Source organism: Mchenga conophoros, linkage group LG18, assembly GCF_057382185.1.
Source record: "Mchenga conophoros isolate Kocher_MC1m ecotype Shallow Benthic linkage group LG18, M_conophoros_male_GT1.1, whole genome shotgun sequence".
NCBI classification, from domain to species: domain Eukaryota; kingdom Metazoa; phylum Chordata; class Actinopteri; order Cichliformes; family Cichlidae; genus Mchenga; species Mchenga conophoros.
Genome location: NC_140543.1, coordinates 20360182 through 20379717, shown reverse-complemented (window position 1 = coordinate 20379717; position 19536 = coordinate 20360182). Strand labels below are relative to the sequence as shown.

The 19536-nt window shown below is 40.8% G+C and overlaps 1 protein-coding gene across 1 annotated transcript; it reads right to left on the bottom strand.

The window, feature by feature from the left end:
* Window positions 1-9768: 9768 nt before the first annotated feature.
* On the bottom strand, window positions 9769-18308 carry plk3 (polo-like kinase 3 (Drosophila)). Its single transcript, XM_085254697.1, has 15 exons — window positions 17965-18308; window positions 16854-16961; window positions 16610-16726; window positions 16212-16341; window positions 16004-16091; window positions 15398-15493; window positions 15005-15200; window positions 14667-14793; window positions 14406-14521; window positions 13148-13268; window positions 12956-13039; window positions 12477-12639; window positions 12184-12313; window positions 11911-12021; window positions 9769-11804 (listed from the first exon to the last, which is right to left on the bottom strand). Exons 1-15 carry the CDS (start codon window positions 18181-18183, stop codon window positions 11607-11609), a joined length of 2004 nt encoding a protein of 667 aa, XP_085110823.1. The 5' UTR covers window positions 18184-18308; the 3' UTR covers window positions 9769-11606.
* Window positions 18309-19536: the final 1228 nt, after the last annotated feature.

Below are 19536 nucleotides of genomic sequence, written 5' to 3'. Positions count from 1 at the left end.
TAAATAATACATATTAATTAGATCCTAATGGTTCTAATTGAGTGGTTATAGACAAACAGTTTAATTTATGTGACATATGGCTGAAGGTGCACTACAGAGCCCTGGTGGGTTTTAGACTAAGCCTGGGATACGGTCCAAACTAGGTGGTGGACAGAAAAATCATTCATCATGGTTTCAGCTCGAGGGGCTCACAGGGCCAAAGACCTCTAAACAAAGTCATACAACTATTCTAGCTGTCAGTACAGGACAGCTTGAAATATATTACAATAATCCCATTACCATGGCTCACCGAGTTTACTTCCAGTCATTCAGTAAGTCAGTTAGGTCATGGGCTTTCCCCTCATTCCCTCTGGATTAGATTAGATTTCTTTTATCTCTGTACTGGTATGTCTTTATATCCCCATGTGTATTGTTGTCCAAAAGCTTGGAGTTTTTATTGTGGTTAGTTACACGTGCTACACGATGGCCACTAAATGTCATATTTGTCCTCAAAGAGTTCTCACACAGTTTAATAAAATAAAAGGTTAAAGGTGTTTCCAATGTACTGCAAGTCTTTGGACATGAAACCGAGTGTAAATCGTGTTGGTTTACCTGCATTTTAAAAAGGAATTGATCATTTATCCACTTATGGTTCTTTAAAGAAAACAAAAAGCATTTTATTCGAAGAAGTTCTGTCTCATAAACAAGCTTTTCTTTTCTCTCACTCACTGTGTAAGTAAGGGAAATATCACATTATAGGTACTTCCCATGTTGTAAATCATCCCCCCTTCATGTTTCCAAATATTAAAGGAAATATGGAAATAAATCTTGACTGAATCTTGCTTTAACACAAGCGTTTCATCTGAACTTAACTTTGTGTCACAGGGTGGGAATTCCCCACTGATCAGTCAGTCTACAGTGGAATCCCTCTTTGGGAGTAATGCTTGTTTGGGTTTAAGGAGAGTAAGAATAGAAACAGTGAAAGAGGAGAGAGGAAGAGAAAGAAGCATCGCGAGGGCAAAAGAAAGAGTGTCAAATCGTGTGATTGCCACAAGCACGTGAGGTCATTTGACTTTTTAATATGTCATCTTTTCTCTTAATCTTTCCAGATAATTGTTACAGTTTTTTCATAACATTGAGAGCTTTTCTTGGTGAGGCTGTGGAGCTAATAAAGTCAACGGGTGGAGACAGGGGGGTTGGTTTAAACAACCCCCACAGTGGTCACAACACAAAGTGCCTCATTGAGCAGATGTGGTGTGAGAGGGCCGCGGCTGCCTCGTCCTACAGCATGCCCTTGTTCTTGTTCTGGAGTACAAACATACTTGTACATACTGGTGGGAGGATTTTCAGTATCTTGATTGTCAAACTGGGAAACAGAATTCAGAGACTGCATAGTGAAAATAAAAAAATAAAAAAAACCAAAAAACCCCACTTCATTTTAAAGCAGGAAACATTTTCCGAACAAAGTCTAAATCCTACTCTGTGATCCTGTGAGCTGCTGGATCAGGAGATTAAACCCACACAAAGATTCATTTTTTTTTTCTCCTACCCAAATCGCCACATTTCAAAGAGACAATTTAAAAAACACACACTGAATATTTCCCTTGTGACTGTCGCACACTGTAACGATCACATGTAGAGCTTAATCTGCACTCAGGAACCACGCGGGATTTTTCTATATGGAAGTACTGAACCATGAAAGTTCATGTTGGAAACACGATGATGTAATCATATGATAAAAACATTCTAACAAATGAGAAGTTTTGTTTCTGAGTTGTCATAGTGGTTGTTGAGTAAAACTTGACCTATTTTTCCTTTTTAGTTTTTTTTTGAGGCCACGTGGACAGTTTCAGTTGTCCTAAAGCCTGCTCTGGTTGAGCCACAGAACTCGCATGTCGAAAGATTAAAGATTTCTGTAAAATCTATTAAGGTGTATGAGGGGAAGATGACTGAAAGCTGACTGCGATCGCTTTGTAGATGTAAACTGAAGATGCTGAACTACAAACATGATGTAATGCTTGATAATAACTAATTACAGGTTATTATGGTTTTATGAGTGGTTTTCTCCTCTGTGTGTTTCAGCTTTCATTTCTGATAATAATAGATAGATATGATAATAATAGATAGATATGATAATAATAGATAGATAAAACTGCTGCTGCATCACTCTGCCATGGATGACACTGCTCATTTTTCTCTTTAGCGCTTGAGTTGCTCATGTGAATGACCTTGATCAGCTGCCTCATGAGTGAAGGGTTAGTTAGACTGTATGCCTACAATGATCACATTTAAAAGGGATGAGTTGTCCCTTCCATCATACCCTGTATCACATGAGTGTTGCTGACTCCAGTCTGGTCACATCAGTTGCACGTGCTTCACTTTACTTTCACATCATATATATAATGATGAATCGGGCACACATGTCAACTTTCCTTTGAGTTGCTGCTATTCCAAATCCAGATTCCCACACCTAATATTTCCCATCCCTTTTAAAAATTTCTATTTGGAGCCTCACTACATCATCTCCCTCACATCACTGCTTTCTGACCATCTGTTTCCCTGTGCCGTTCATTTCTGTCTAGTCAGCAGAGTCTCCTCCTACCAAAGACATTAGTGGATTAACAGTCCCTCACACAAGGTGTCTCCACATAATTCAAGGGTGTGGACATGCTTTCTTTAAAAGAATTAAAATGCTGTCTTTTTAGACACTTACAAAGTAACAAAAAATAAGAAAAGATGAATAAATAATAAATATCCAGTGACAATGTTAACTATTGAAATCAGAGTTTAGAGCCATAAAAGGACTTCATTGCTTTTCCAGTGTGACAAGTGACAAGCTGCATTACTTTGATGTATGTACGCTGCAGGCATTGCTCACTGCTCAGCATCATCAGGGATAAACCGTGATGAGCCTGGTTACTGCTAGTTGTTAACAAAGGTCCAGATGTTGTTGCTGCTATTTTTAGAATACCTGCGTAACTGTGTAATCCTGCGGGGTGCCATGATCCTGACTGAATTTCATTTTCTGGAGGGTAGGGCATTATATATAAAAAAGCAAAGCTGGCATCTGGTGAATAGTGATCCATTTTTATTAATTTTCCTTGTGAATAAGAGGGCATGCTTTGAAATAAATTCAATTAAGCTGCTTTTTTGTGACACTTTTTATGGGCCTCTTGTGTTATTGTTATCAATCTGATCATTTATTTACAAAGTCTGACTTAGTTCCTCTAGCTTTAGATCTTTAAGCTAGATTTCTTTCTACGAATGAGTTTCTTTCTTAATGTGTAGCAGTGTGATAATGTCAATGGTTGCTTCTCCTCTCTTGGAAAAAAAAAACGTTCTGAACTCATGAGTTGTCACATCCTTGCCTATTTATATTACTCTTTAAAGAGCACAAAGAACACTATATCTGATGATAAAGTCACACCTGTGTGATACTGACATTAAAACGGCAATAAACTGCAGGTGATTGCATCTTTGGTATTTATAACTGACGGAAACAAACACACACAGTGCACCAAGGGGGTGTTTTGTTTTGCTCTGTCTCACATGTTTGTTGTTGTGTGGGCACTGTATCTAGTTCCTCTATACTTAACAAACAGGAAGGTGTGTGTATTCAGTGTGCGTTTGCATGCATGCGCATGTCCATGCACGCATACACCACAGGATGTTAAACTTATCTTTCCACGAAGTAAAACACAACTGTAGACCCCATGACTCTAAAAATAGTTTTTCTGTTTCCACGTGTACGCATGAGTTTTTTTAAAGTGTGTGTCTCGAGTAAGCGCAGGCCCCTCACGCAGATACACTCAGACAACCGAAAGATGATAACAGTTCTGACTTGGCTTACAGTGGAAAGCCATCTGGACAGTTATGTTATCGTTGGCTGCAAACTTGTATCAGTTACCAAAAGATTGAAACTACACTGACTTGGCTTACTGCATGCAGTCTGTTACCAGTAAAGGGTTTTAACAAAATTGTTTCGGATTTACAGCCATTTTATACACAGCCCCCCATTTTCAGAAACTCAAAACAACTGTACAAACGAACATCATTTAACATCACTAAATAGTGCTGTTTACTGCTACTGCAGCTAACTTAGGCTGCTACTTAAAAGCATGCTCTGCTGGATTGTGAGCAGGTGACTGACCTGACCACTGAAAAATGTATGTGCCTTCAGGTTGCTTTTGCATTATGTTTTGGGTCATTATCTATTTGTGAAGCATTGTCTCCTCAGTTTTTAAGTATTTCGTGGAATCTGAGCAGAGTCTCTTCTATCAGTAGTCACATCATCAAAAATAAACTAGTGAAACATTTCCACTGGCAGGCATATAAGCCCATGCCATAACACTACCTCCACCATGTTTGACAGATGCTATACTTCAGATCATAAGATTATTATTATTAAGTTCATCTTGGTTTCATCTATTTAAAGAATACTTCTCAGAACTGTGCAGGCTCTTTTAGATAAACATATTCTTAATTGTGACCGGTGGTTTGACATATGAACCACCTTCAGAGTTTTCTTCACTTGGTTAGATGTGTGAAGCTGTTTTTCTTAACCATGGAAAATATGTCATCATGTGCTTTCACTGTTTACTGTGGCCTCATGACTTTTTTGGTGTTGCTTAGCTGGCCAGCGTAAGCTGACTATACCAGAATCTCACTGCTGGGCTCAATTTAGTTTTAGAGTGAGGCCTCCCTCACTTGTGTTGAAACTCCTTATCAGTCAATTCTCCAATTAATTTCCAGCCACTGAAAACAAGGGGATGTTTATAAGAACACATGCAATTCCCACACATTCCTAAAAATACAATTTATATCAATTAAAGCTGAAAGTACGCACTACAATCACATTTCGTTTGTTTGACTTAAAATCCTTTGTTGGTGTACAGAGCCAAAATTACAACAACAAAACACTACACTACGCCAGGTGTAGGATCTGTTTGACCCGCACACAATTTATGAGCTATGATTGACTGACAAAGGAGGCAGAAGGTGACAGGATCATCAGTCAGCACATTCATTTGACTGAACCAAGCACTTAAAAAGGATATGGCATGGAAACAGACACTAAAAGCGGTCCAACAATTATTATTTTTTAGATAAAACGATATACCAGGAGCTTGGAATTTTACCAAAGAACTATGATGATAAAATAGATCACAAATGGGGGGGTTGACTTGAGCCTCAGAAACAGGTTGTGGGACACCTGAGATACTGAGATTTCTTGTGAATAGATGATGCTTCCCGAGAGAGACATAATCTGCAGGGTCACAGAGGTAGATGAGAAAGCCATAAACATAAGAAATCTGGGAAATGACTGTGCAGGCCTGAACAATGCATTAGGATGCACCAGTTCTGAACCAAAATAAAGCCTGAGAAGGGAAAAGAGCTATGCAAATGACTCAGAAACATTTGTTCTTGAGAGGAAACCAGTGCTAGCTGAGAAACCCTAGTCCAGTAACACTCACAAGGACTTTGGCTTGTGGTCTTGGCAGCAATTCACAAAGAAAGCCTATTGCAATGTCTCTCTCTCTCTCTCTCTCTCTCTCTCTCTCTCTCTCACTCTCTCTCTCTCTCTGTCCCTTTTGCTCCCACACACACAGGATGAAGGGAGACCGAGGAGAGAGAAAACTCCTGGGAAAACAGAAGTTACTAATTATGTAAAATTGTCCCACAGCAGTTAGATGTCTGGCCAAATTCTTTCCTTCTCTTTCCCCTCATCTGTCCTCCCCGTCTCCAGATGTTTGACTTCCTAAGCTTTAGTGCTGTTTCATGTTGTCACTACAGGGGATATTATGGCTGATCATTAGTGAGGATAAATAATGAGCCCCGCTGAGAGAACAAAGACGGAAAAGAATGATGGTGTTGAGAAACAGGAAGAGCATTTTAAGCCTGAGATACAGGAAGCATGCTCTCATACATTTCAATGCTCCATGTATGTTAACAAAAAACAAACAAACAAAAAAAAACAACCACAGTCTTGGAACAGGCAGTCTATCACAGACTAACATGGCCATTCACAGACAAGGGAAACAAAGGATTCAGTAATGTATCAGCTCATACTAAAAAGATAATTAAACAAACATAAAACTCTGTACCAAAAGAAAGACCCTACCTTGATGAGTAATTTTATAGCTTCCGATTACTCAACTTCTGTAATGGGGAGTGGGGAGAGGCTTATGTATGTTATCTGCCTTTGATAAATGTTTAAGCTACTTTATCTCCACACATGCAGCCTCTGCACCACTCTACCAGTCTATAACCCATCCACTGACACATGATGTGGTTAGAATACACGCTGTATTCAGAGCTCACAAGTCTTAATTCTAGTCAATGATTCAATAGTCTTGGAGACAATTTTCTTTCTGAAGTGCTTGATGATTCACTAAAGTGTGGCGAGAGCATTTCATTTTGGCAGCAGAAGAGTGAATAAAACATTGCGCTTTGTGCTTTTAATGGGAAACACAGGGAGAATCATAAAAGGAAACACACATTTCCTGTAGGACTGGTGTGTGACGTACATCGGTGTGTGTAATGGACTCAGTCTGGCCTTAACAGGCAGGAATGTGACATCAGCATCAGTACCCCACATGACAGATAAACCGCAGCCGACACACTCGCACACATCACAGCCAGAATACGATGTGGCCAAGGGTCACTGAAAAAGCAACAGAGGAAGGGAAGGACATCCTTTCCTTTCGCTCATTTAGCTGTGCCACCCACTTTGCCATGCCTCACATACCATCCTTCAAAGATTTTATGGATCACAGTAGTGTTGTTTTTTGTCCCTGTAAATGTGAAGGGGAAAAGCAATACCACAAAAAACCCAAAAAAGCAATCCTGACAGGAAATCACTTCATTTCAAAAGTCAACATGGTGTAAAACTGTGAGCATCACATACATTGACATACTACCTCGCAAAGCTAATATTTGCTTTTCGGCACTCATATTTCTCCATGTGCAAAGTGAATAAAACAGCCTGAAGCTCTCAGAAGGAGACATGTTTGTGTAAGTGTGGATGTGGAGGTCGAGGAATGGAAAAAAATGGAAAAACTCTCAGTAGTATTTCGTGAATGCTGAAAGACACAGTCGATCTGGATAACTGAGCAAGGTTTAAGTACTCATAGTGACCAGAGGCCAATGGCACACATGTCATTCTATCAGATAAAGAGGGCCTATTAGCTGTTCAAACCTTTTATGTTTAAAAAATGAATATGTTTCAAGTCTTCAAGTCTGTACTGTTTAATCATATAGCGATAAACTCGTGACGTTTATCATTGTATATACTGTTTATATTTTGTACATACAGTAGTACGGCATTTTATAAACAGGAAGTTGGATAGCAGGGAGTCCCACCCCAGCCCAGACTGTGGCCTGTCACACATATGTAATTAAAACCAGTTTTTAGTAACATTTGCGTAACGTGACACATTCAGCTGCACATGAAAGAATTGCTACCTGAAGTTGCACTAATGACTTCACAGCCCAAGCCTTTGACTCTAATGGTATTAAAAAATAAGAAAACTATGCACACCTTTCTTGCACATAATGTGACATGCTTGACAAGTTTTAACAATGATGTGAGTCTCTCATTCACGTCATAAGTTGTCTTTATCTGAGGCTCTCAGTCAGGTCGTATTGTCTAAACGGCAGATAACAACAAGTATTTAATCTAAAATACTTCTGTGCATTTAGACGGGAACCCTAAACTGACTCGGAAGACCATTAAGTGGCTTATGTTGGGACCTTATGTAGAAATGTCCTACTTAACGTGCCAAAATATTAAGCATTTTGTATGTGAAGTATACCACATAACTCCTGGTACAGCAGTTATGATAACCAGCCAACTCAGCAGGGGGCTTGGAGTTCTTTCTTTAGTGCGTGTCATGTGATATGATAAGGAACTCATGCACTTTAGACTGCAGACACTGTTTATTTAATGAAATTATTTTTAAAAGGTGTAAAACATTTTGGGGAACTCACTCAAGAGTGTCTAAAATATTTCCGGTTAGATCTGCAGGGTAAAGGCGACCAGGGTTTATTCTGAAGGTCCTAAAGAACAGATTGTACCTTCCTGTCAAGCAGTCGGTCTACTTTATTTTGCAGTGTCTGCCAAGAGCATGAATGCAGTTCCTGCATGTTTTTCCCATTTTTCAGAGATGGAAACATTTAATTCCACTAGGATCTGTCTCACCTGGCCTGGGATCTGCCTATACTGTGTGCTGTGGTGTCATAAATCATTTGATAGCCAAAACACAAAAACATAATTCCATAAAGGAGCTTTTGAAAAACAGCAGCTGAAAAGTAGAGATAATAACACTGTAAGGTTTCAGACACTGTTCTGACAGCCAGTGTGGGTCCAGTCTTTGCTAACACACATAACAGTTACTGGGGGTGAAGAAGATGTGATGCATTGTGACTTATTGCCTATCCTAATGAAGTGACAATCCACAATCAAGCTTTCTGAAATGATACTTAGCTTATATCAACTCATTTGCAAAGAGTCTACAAAAAACAAACAGTAGAAGAAGAAGAAGATATTTGAGTCAGCTCAGATCTGAGCCGTCATGTTATGACTTCATCTGGCTGCCCATGTGATTTTACATATTGATTGTTTTAACCCTCTTTAACGCCAGATCTATTCCTGGCAGACTAAATAGATCCGGTGTTGTGCTCAGGCAGCAGAGCCAGATGTCCGCCTATATGAAAGAGGAAGCTCTGATCACTGTGTGTTCTCTAGGGTGAAAAGGCATTTATTTAGTTATAGATTAGAAAGTGTTGGATGAGTGTAGTTTATACTATAAAGTGCTTTGACTGGTAGCGGTAGAAGGAAGATCATAGGATTTTTCAAACCTGGCATCCAGGACAAGCAATTCAGCTTCCATCCTGTCCATGAAACAATGGACTAGCCCCCCTTGAGGGACTTCAGGAAGAGAGTTTGCCTATTTATTCAGCCACAGGGCAAAGCTTTTGATTTACATACTGTCACTTATGGTTTCAAGGTTTGAAAGGGGACCGAAAGAATGATGCTGTATATACTCTGACAACAGGTTTACAAGAGATGGCAAAGGCAATTTATTATCTGGCTTAAGAGTAACTAGAAAATGTGGTTAAAGGGGAAGTCGTCATGAATAACCTGCTTATGCAGCTGCTACCACAAACACGAACTTTGGACGCACAAACTTGAAAAAACAAAACAAAATCAGACAGACATTTAGCAAACGCTAAGAAATGAAAGTTTCATATTGTTGTTATTGTAGTAAATAAATATATTAGATGTTTCCAGAAGGATATGATACAAATATTGTAAATGTCTCCCTCTCTAGCATTTACGTACGATGATGACAAAGGGGCGATCGTGGCTCAAGAATTGGCAGTTCGTCTTGTAATCAGAAGGTTGCCGGTTCGAGCCCCGGCACGGACTGTCTCAGTTGTTGTGTCCTTGGGCAACAACAACTTTTCACCTACCGCCTACTGGTGATGGCCAGAGGGGCCCGATGTGGCAACCTCGCTTCTGTCAGTCTGCCCCAGGGCAGCTGTGGCTACAACTGTATCTGCCTCCACCAGTGTGTGAATGTGAGAGTGAATGAATAGTGGAATTGTAAAGCGCTTTGAGGGTCTCGAAAAGCGCTATATAAATGTAATCCATTATTATTAAAGGTGTGCGTTTGGTAATGACTGCTACATGAGTCATTCGTTAAAAATGCCATTCGTTTCAACAAAACCCATACATTTCTCAACTTTAGTGCACTGTCAATATAAAAACGCAACAATAAACTGAAGTCATTTTCAATAAACTTTATTTTTGTCCCATTTTTCCCCCAAAATACATTACAAAAAAAGTGATCGGAATTGAACGTTTACTTGTGTCAAGACCGGAACATTTGCACAATAAATAAAAAACTATGTATAAATAAAAAATAAATAAACACGACATTATGTGCCAAAAAAATAAAGACTCTTCTGAATTGGCAGATGGCTTTCACAATGTTGAGTTTTCTGAAAACACATGTACATAATACTTGCATTCCAGGTCACAGTTTTTAGGATACAACTCTGGGTCAAGAAAGCAATGTAAACCGATCAGGATTACAGTACAGTACAGTACGACAGAGTACAATGTTTTCATTTTTTCCCCCTTAGTAGATATTATTGGAATATATACTTCTAACAGTTGTTCTAAAAGCTTATACCAGGTAGTGAGAGTGTAGTGCTATTGGACTTACTTTTAAACTTGGTGCAAAGTCCAAAAGTAAATCCCACCTGTAAAACCCATCTCAATCTTGTTTGTAGCCAGCTTGACATTCACAAAGGGCTGTTATTGCACTAAACGGGCATCCCTCAGAAAGGCACTTTTACCCCCCTTTCCCCCACCCCATTATCCAACCAACAGTTCAGCTTCCCAGCACGTGTGGAGCGCACATTCACCTACTGTGTGTGAATTTTAAAAAGTTGAATCGTTTTTTTTCCCTTTTTAAAAACAAACAGAAAAGTTGAAATGCTTTTTGGTATCTAGATAAAAGCAAATAAAAAAAAAAGCTAACAAGTGGTAAAAGGCTTTATACGCCTGATGAATTTACAGAAGGGAAAAAAAAAAAAAGAAAGTGCAAAATTGTGTTTACTCCTGCAGCCCCAGTAGTTTGTTATGCACCACATCAGTGAAATTTGGTTGCAATTTAAAAGAAAAAAAAAATGATGTTGGAGCAGAAGAAGCAATGACTCCCAAACTTAAGCATCACCATCATCAAATAAGGCCAGGCATATTTGTGCATGTGAGGTCAAGATTGTAGTGTGATCCTATAGCTGGCTCTTTCCATTTTTTAAAACAAATTTGAAAACAAACAAGTGTACACCATGGTACCACAAAAAAAAAAGAAGAAAAAAAAAGACAATGAACCAATTGAGGGTTTAGGGGGGGTCTTTCTCTCTAGTCAAACCATACCTCTTCACAAAGCTTCTTTGCTGAAAGATCAGTTGGAGTGCAAGAGAACGGTGTAAAAGACCTTGCTGCTAAAATACTTTTGGAAATCTGAGCATTTCTGCTGCAGGATTATCTCCATTCTGAGCAAAAGGGACAATTTTAGTGTTGAGAAATGTTTAAGATACCATGCCTGGGTGATGGGCTATCAGGGGAGGCTGAAAGCTGTAGGGTTGGCGGATTTGAAAGGCCCAAGACAAGAAGCAGTGCGTTTGAGTGAGGGAGGATAACTGGGTGGGGTTTTTTGTTTTGTTTTTTTTGTCTTTTTTTGTTTTGTAGGAATCTGCCGATGAGGGATCCATCATTTCAGGCCATGTATGAGTCTTTATTTTAGGTATCAATAGCTTCCAGGTGGATACCTTTGAGGCTTAGCTGGATAGGCACAACACCTTGAGGCAGATGCTGCTTTGGGCAACTCCCTGACTGCTTGACATTTATCAAAATCAGTCAGTTTGATAAATCAGCTGCCTAGGCACTAAGCCAGACAAGAATATTGCTCAGAGACGTTGAGCATCCTTTTCATCCGTCACGCATATGAACACATTGCCTTGCTTGGCTATGCCTTGAGAAACTGTATCAACCAGTCAGGTTGCCTCTAAGGCATCTGTCACTCGGGTAGCCTGGGAGGCACTGAGCTGTGCTCTCAGGCATCAGTGTGGTGCTGGAGAAGCTGGACCACATATCTAAGGCGGTGCCGTAGCTCAGATGTGCAGCCCATTTCATTCAACATGCTGAGGAGGTACGTGCACGAGGCACGTTCCCGACTGATATAGGTGAGCAGGTAGGCGTCGTCAGAAGACTTGCACAGGATGATTTTGGTGTGGTCTGTGTAGAAGTTAACCTAAAAAAAAGAAAAGAAAAGGAGAATTATAATCCAGCTGCTTTGAAAAAGTAGTTATGTAGACTCAGTGTCCCATGACTGGTTTTATTAATTTAATTATACAAACCTGTAGAGTATCATTATTGAAGAGCATGACAAGAGCATGGTCAGTCTTCACCCACTGGAGGAGCAGAGGAGGAGGAGCTGAGACATGTTCCTGACAATGCAGATCTCCACCCTGAGGAGGACAGAAATTATTTAGTTTCATTTGCATGAGGTCATAATCTCTTCAAGTGCCCTTTAACAGGTTTATGAAGGCACAAATCCTGGCTTACAGTTGTCATTAAATGCAAGTCAGTCACTCTAAGTAATGGCTGAAAACTAATAGGTTCTTTCCTACCTCCATTAGGTTCTCCTCCATGTAGTTAGCCATTAGTTCAACTATTTGTTTCTGGTTGCGCAGCTGCTCAGGTAGAGAGTTTGAAGGGAAGCTGAAGTGTTTGTTGTTGGTCAAGCAGTAGTGGACAGTCCTGTTTGGAAGAAGGGGGGGGGAAGTTTAAAAAAAATTGGAAGATGAACTTGACATCTTTTCCATTTACACCATTGAGCCTAGTCACTAAGCAACTGACAATAAGCTCTAAGCACTGTAAATGTTGACATGACATCTTAATCAGTTGATTTTAAAGTACTTACTTGCGCTGGTCACAAAGACTGAGATGTGTTCCCTCATTGAAGAGCACGCCTACGTTTTGGTTTGAGAGCTGGTAGCCAAAGCCATACTTGTTGGAGTAGTCAACCCATTTAGTCACCCACAGGAAGGACTGCGGACTGGACAGGCAGGGTGGATTCCTATTGGCTGAAGAAAAAGATAAATAAAAATAAATAAATAAATATGAGGATTAGTGAAATAATCTTAATTCAAAAAGTCAAAACATTATGTTTCTCTTAACACATATGGTGTGTCTCAAATAAGCAGAATGAGTCAGCAGAAATTCTGAGGATTCAAGGAAAATATCCAGCTAGTTAAATTTAATGATTCTGTTGCATTTTGTAATTGCGGCAAACAGCAGAAGGACATTTTGCTTGATTTTATTCCTCTTTGGTCCACTCAAGTAATCCCACAAGGACAACAAAAAATAATGGCTGAGCTACAATCTTATGCATAAACATACCTGCAGGCATGGTGGCCAGGCAGTTTGTGAGAACTTTCAGGGCAGAGTCGGCAACAGCTGCAGGGGTCAGCACATCCTCACACGCTGAAGGGAAAAACCAACCAAAACGAGCAAAAATTAGAAACCCTGATTGCAATCAGCCACCACAACAAACACCAAATGTGTGTTCATAAATAACAAACAGAAACTTACGTTCAGTGCTGCTGGCCATGGTGCCCTTAAAAGACCGGGAAATGGACTTTCTGGATTCCTCCTCAGCAGGAGTCTGCTCCAGAGGCACAGAGCTCACCAGCTGACCGGTGGGAGACGTCACCTGAGCAACAACGAAACATGCGATTAGCACATGATGAGTAAGAGCAACAAAGTGAAAGAGCAGTGTGTCACATGCCCGAAAGGGTAACCAGAGATAAAGGGAATGAGCTCCTTTAATCCTTGCATGCACACTTTTGCTGTGTCAGCGCTGAAGCTCATTTATTCAATTTCTGCAACACCTTAGACTAAATGCAGTGCGTCTCGTTGCCACTGCAAGGCGGGGGAACTACTTTCAGCTGCACGGTTTCCCTTTGTACACGTTGCAAGCATGCTGCAAGCTTGACACGTAGTTTCTAATGTCACGTTACCACAAGTGGTGCGCGAGTAGGTTTGTTTTTTCCCGCCGCAAACAGACAAACATGAAAACAAGCTAAAATGAGCACTACTTTCAGAGTACACTTGTACAAATCTATATTCATCTGCGCTTATTAATGACAATCTGGTTCCTCAGGACAGGCTTCTTAAGACAGACAAAGGAAGAGTCATGCATGACAGCAAAAACTGTAGCTCCTTTTTGGCTCTATAAATAAACTAGACGAGCCTGATTGGGGATCGGCCAACTGAGCATCCTGCAATTGTGGCATATACTCTAGGTTCTGTTCAGTCTTTTTAAAACAAATACGTCATGTCGTTACTGAGCAGAGAACATTTACCACCCCCCACCCCTAAGTGTGCAGTAACAGCTTCTTCAGATTCTTCTGATAACAAAGTACCCGAACAAACACCCAGATGAGCTTACTAGAGCTTATCAAGTTTCAAAAGCTACCACCAACAGACTGCTACATTTCTTCTGGTCTGAACTAGTTTTTTTTGTCATGCATCTTACATTATTCTGAAGAAAAACAAATTTAAAACAATGCATCTTTAAAAATTAAGACATCTTTTCCACCCCATTTCTTTAACAGTTCCTTTTTCTAGGGCACTTTTACTATTTAAATGAGCATGCTAATGGAAAGCAATTCTCAAATGTAATGGAGGCTGTATGCTATTAAAATATGCATTTTGTGTTTTCTCCAAGCCTTTAGAACGGGTGTAATTGCATGTGAACTGTGTGCATAACTGGCTGGAATTACCCAAATTAAGGTAAACCAGGTCAAAAGTTTCTCACAGAGGAAAGAGAGAGAGAGAAAAAAAGTACCTCGTTGTTTCCCACTGTTTTGTAGCTGATCTGCCGGTTGATGGAACATTTAACGATGCCCGACACCAGCTTGGAAATATCCTTGTCCTCTTTGTCCTCGCATGGAATTTTTTCCACTGTGAAAACACGACACACTGTAGTCACAACAAATATGTTTAAAGGCAGGACTGTTTAAATAAATACAGCAGCTCTTGGATATTCTTAAAACTAAATCTGAAAAACTAACCCCCCCCCCCCCCATCGCTCGTGCTGCTTGCTCACCTTTTGCTTTCTTCTTTCCAAATAGGCTTTTGGCCATTTTAGTGAAGAATTTCTTGGCAGGGCTGGGAGGGTGTAGCTCTGGCACCATTGTACAGCTGCTGGGGGGAAGTTTGTCAGGAGTGAAACCCTGAGAAAGAGGCAAAGGTGATGCATTAAAAAAACAACAAAAAAAAAAAAAAAACAGTGAGAAAAAGTGAAGAGGTTGGAGCGTGCCCACTCTGTTCTCAGTTGAGATAACAGATCAAGCACTGACATTTTCACACTCCTTCACCTCGAGAAAAAAATGTCACAACTGTGTTTCGTAACACTGGCAAGAAATTTCCCGAAGGTCAACATACTTTGAAGAATTCGTGGTTGAGGATCTGATCCAGCGTGAGTCTGTCACTGGGATTCTTCTGCAGGATGCCTGAGATGAGTTTCTGAGCAGCAGGGGAAAGCGTGGAGGGCAGGTTGTAGCGAACTTCTTTAATACACTTGTACGTCTCTTTCAAGTCGAGCGTCTCAAAAGGAGGGTTTCCACACATCAGTGTGTACCTGTGAGAGAGCAATCAAGGCAACAGTGAGTCAGCTCAAAAACAAGAGTGAGTGATTTAGAGAAAAAAAAAAAAAAAAAAAAGTCCCCACTTTCCCGACCGACTGAGACGAAGTGACGCCATGGTCAAAATCCCCCCAACACACTCTCTATGAAACCGGGATAGTTCTTATAATCATCTTAAAGTAAAAAGACTCACATGACACATCCGAGGGACCACACGTCAGACTCTGTGCCGTGGCCCTGTCTGTTGAGCACCTCAGGAGCCAAGTAATTGGGAGTCCCACAGATTGTTCTAAGAAAAACAAAACAAGAACCATATATGGGTAAGATGTAATGCTTCAAACATTTAAAACTGGTTTGGTTTCAACATCAGGCATACAGGTAATGTTTGAAATATTTTTTCTGTCACTCTCAGTCTTCTGGTATTCCACAGGAAGCTGTCTAACAGGAATTGAAACTGTGCTCTAAGCGGTACTTTCAACTGTCAGTTGGAAACCGGTTTAGTTAGGTACTTGCAGGAGGAAAGTTGTGGGAGGAAGATTATGCTTAGTAACTGATGTCATGGTTTAGGTTGAGGGTGCTTGTGCTAAAATAGGGCATTAAAAGTCAGATTTTTAAAAGATACATCTGAGATGGGGCTAAAAATACTCATAAAAAAAATTAAAAAAAAAAAGGTAATATGGAGAGACCTTCGAGAGCTTTGTTTCATTATAACAATCATCATTACAGTCGCATGATCTATGGGCCCCAATAAGCTCATTGGTATCCTCCAGCAGATAAACATTTTAAGCAATTAACTTACTTTTTTCTTTGTTCAACTGTCTCCAGCTTGGCAGCGAGGCCAAAGTCTCCCAGCCGCAACTCCATGTTCTCATTGATGAAAAAGTTCCCTGAAAGAGACAAAAGCATTTGTCTGGTCAGCATTCCACAGATGACACGCATGCTCGTCCAAAGTCACAGATTCCTGGGATGCTTTGTGTATGCGTTAAGCCGCATTTTCAGTCACGTACCTAGTTTGAGATCCCTGTGCAGGATTCCTCTGCTGTGGAGGTACTTGAGGCCGGATATGATCTGTCTGAGGTAATAGCGCACTTCAGGCTCTGTGAGTGTGTGTCTCGCCTTCCAAATGTGTGCCAGGGACTGCAGAGAGAGCAATGAGTGAACCGTCAACCCTGCATCAGTGAGTGGGACTGTACAAACACTGCTAGCACACATGCATCCCTGCAGCTGCATAAAAGAAATCTTTTTTTTTTTTTTTTTTAACATTCACTAGGAAAACAGTAAAAATCTGCCAAGACCCCTTTTGAATATAGCGTGCAAAGCAGCACTGTAGGGTAATACAAGAAATACTGTTAGTGCAAGCAGAACACAAAGCAGCGCAGACTGTTCTAGAGTTCTGAAGTCTCACCTTCCGACTGCACAGCTCGAGGAAGATGTAGATGTTTTCTTGGTCCTCGAAATAGTGGGAGAATTTCACCACATGCTTGTGTGACAGCGTTCTGTGCAGCTCGATCTCGTTCGTAATCTGTCAACATATGACAACTCATCAATCGGTGAAGACGTTTCAATGTCCCAAAAGAAAAAACAACAACCCAGACATTGATTTCCAGTTATGCAAGACACGGGAGACACACAGATTGGTGATCGTGTACCTTGTCTCTCTGGTGTGGTTTGGACACCCTGCTCTGTGGGATCACCTTCACTGCATACATTTTGTTGTTGGACAGGTCTGTCATCTCATAGCATCGAGCAAAGCCGCCCTTTGGGGGGAAACAAACAGAATGATCAATTTACACAAGCAGCAGGTTTAAAACCCACACACTCAGTCTCAAGGCAAGTCTGACCTGAGGAAAGGTAGCGATGCAGTCAAAACAATTTCAGGAACAATAATCGAGGTAAGATTAAAGACATAAAAATGATTGTCATGACCATAAAACGATCCATCTGATGCCTCAGGCATCTTTTATTGGCTTGTATGCGCAGATATGATGAAAAACATCATCCCCCAGATGCGTTTACTGCCGCTTATACAGACATTTTTTTCCCCTTCTCTCCAGGATGTGATCAAGACTACACATGCTCGGGTACATGAAGGATGAGGCAGCCTGAGCTGCTGCATTCATTAACCGTGAAACTGGCGGAGACGTTTCTAGCTCTGCGGCAGGCAGAGGAAGGAAAAAAAACTGGCTGCAGCACATCGATACGACCAGCAACACGTTGATAAACTCGCTTCCATAGACACCGTTTCAAAAAGCGATGCTGATGCATCATCATCATCATCATGAGGGGCAGAAATTATGCTGTGGTCAGACAAGCGTGTCTTTGGTTTAACGGCAGGCCATTAAAATACGAGAGGGGGCTGTAAACGTTCATCATCGGTGGAGATTTTTTTTTAATTATTTATTTTTTATGGCTAAGCATGTGTGCGCACCGGAGCTGGGCACACCTTGCGTCTGATTCATTCAGCACTGACGAGAACAGCAAGGAGGAGAACGGGGGGGGGTATTGGTCACATCCACCACGAGGTCATTCTCTATTCCCGCATCACATCACAAGCACACCTGGAACATGGCTCATAGTGATTTTAAACAGAAAGAAAACAAAAAAGGAAAGGGGGGGGGGGAAATAAAACCAGCCCCAAACTGCGGCTAATTAATTCAGATTCTAGATCCATCTGCCTCCTCAGTCAAAACCGACGCAGCGACGCACAGACACATGGAAAAGGAGAAAAGGGGCGAAGAAAAATGTATGAAATGCGCGTACCTTTCCCAAAAGCTTCCCTTTAATGTAGGACCTCCCCGTCTTGAGATCCGTCACAACCTGAGCCAGCTCCGGTTTGGGTTGATCGTGTTTATTCCTGCTGTTTTTCGCCGGGGCAGAAGTCTGTTGGGGTCCACCACGCTCCGGAGCAGGCTTAAATAAATCCGCATTCATGGTGTGGCACGAAATCCGCTGAGCCGCGGTGAAACAGCCGGTACTCATTTATCACAGCGGAATAAACGATCGACTCGTACGTGTCTCCGTCTCGCTTAAATATTTCTTCTTTTTTCCCGTAAAAGTGCCAAGTGCGTCTTCACGGTACGTCCGTCTCTTTCAATTTTATCCAACTGGTGTGGACGAAAGGCGAACCCTGGCTATATAGTGGCACCGACGTCACGGAGTCGTGGGCGGTGCACTGGTGGAGAAACTCCAGATGATTTGCTCAGACAGAAACTCAATCAAAAATTGATGTGGATTTTTTGAGAGGAAATATGAATGAAAGAGCTGATAAAAAAAAAGAGTCGCTTGGTTTTGGCTCAAGTCTCTGAGACTGCTGGGAGGCCAGTGACCCGGACAGTGTTTTAACCCTTTATATACAAAAAGCCACTTTATGAAAAGAGTTAAGTAAGCATGTAAGGAGAAAAGAAAGTTTTTAGACTTTTGTAATTTAAAGGAGACTTTGTTAAGAAGAACAAGACTTAAACGCAGGAAAAACCTTTTACTAGGAAAGTATTTCATTAGATATAAGATGGGGCTGGAACATATCATTTCCATTCTGCAAATAAATGTATGAATCAGTTGTTAGGGCTCCACAGATTATATATATTATATGTGACCATATTCTTACAAAGAAGAAAAAGTGTTATTCTACTAAAAAAAAAATCCAAAACTTTCAAGGCTCCCACAGTAAAATCCTGGCTTAGATTTCCCTTGTGTGCAGTCCCCCCGGAGAAAGTCCTGAATACGGCTGCCACCTGGTGGTCAAAACGTGAAGCTCTCAAGCTCAGGTCTGAGAGGACTTGAATGTGCAGTATAAATGACTTATGAAAAATATTTCTCTAGTGACACAGTAGTGGTCAGTTATAAAGCTAATGTGCTTTCTTATTTTTTAAAAAGGTAAAAGAAACTAAAGAAAAGAAAAGCCTGCTCTAACAGCATTTGCACTCAGCTTTGCAAAGTGGCCTTCGCCCTTAATATTTGGCAGTTTTGTCCAGTGTTGACTGTGCAAATACAGTAATAAAGACCTGGAATAAAAAGTGGGCCTACTATTAATTCCAATTCTGGACCATAGCTGTTGGTGAAGGCCTGAAGAAAGCCTGATGCCTGATAGAGAGGTCACCCTCTGTTTGGTGCTCTTTATTTTGACCATGATGGGCCTCAAGGACAGCCCAGCAGCTTCTTCATAATGTTGATACTGTGCATCTTTATCTGGAGAGTAGATGAGACACCCGAGGGAGTAACGCAACTCTGTGACACTAGAATTTCAGAATGGTTTGACCATGCTTACGGTAATATCACTACACCTTGCTAGTAAAGGCTTGGACCCCCTTTGCCTTCAGAATGGTCTTAATTCTT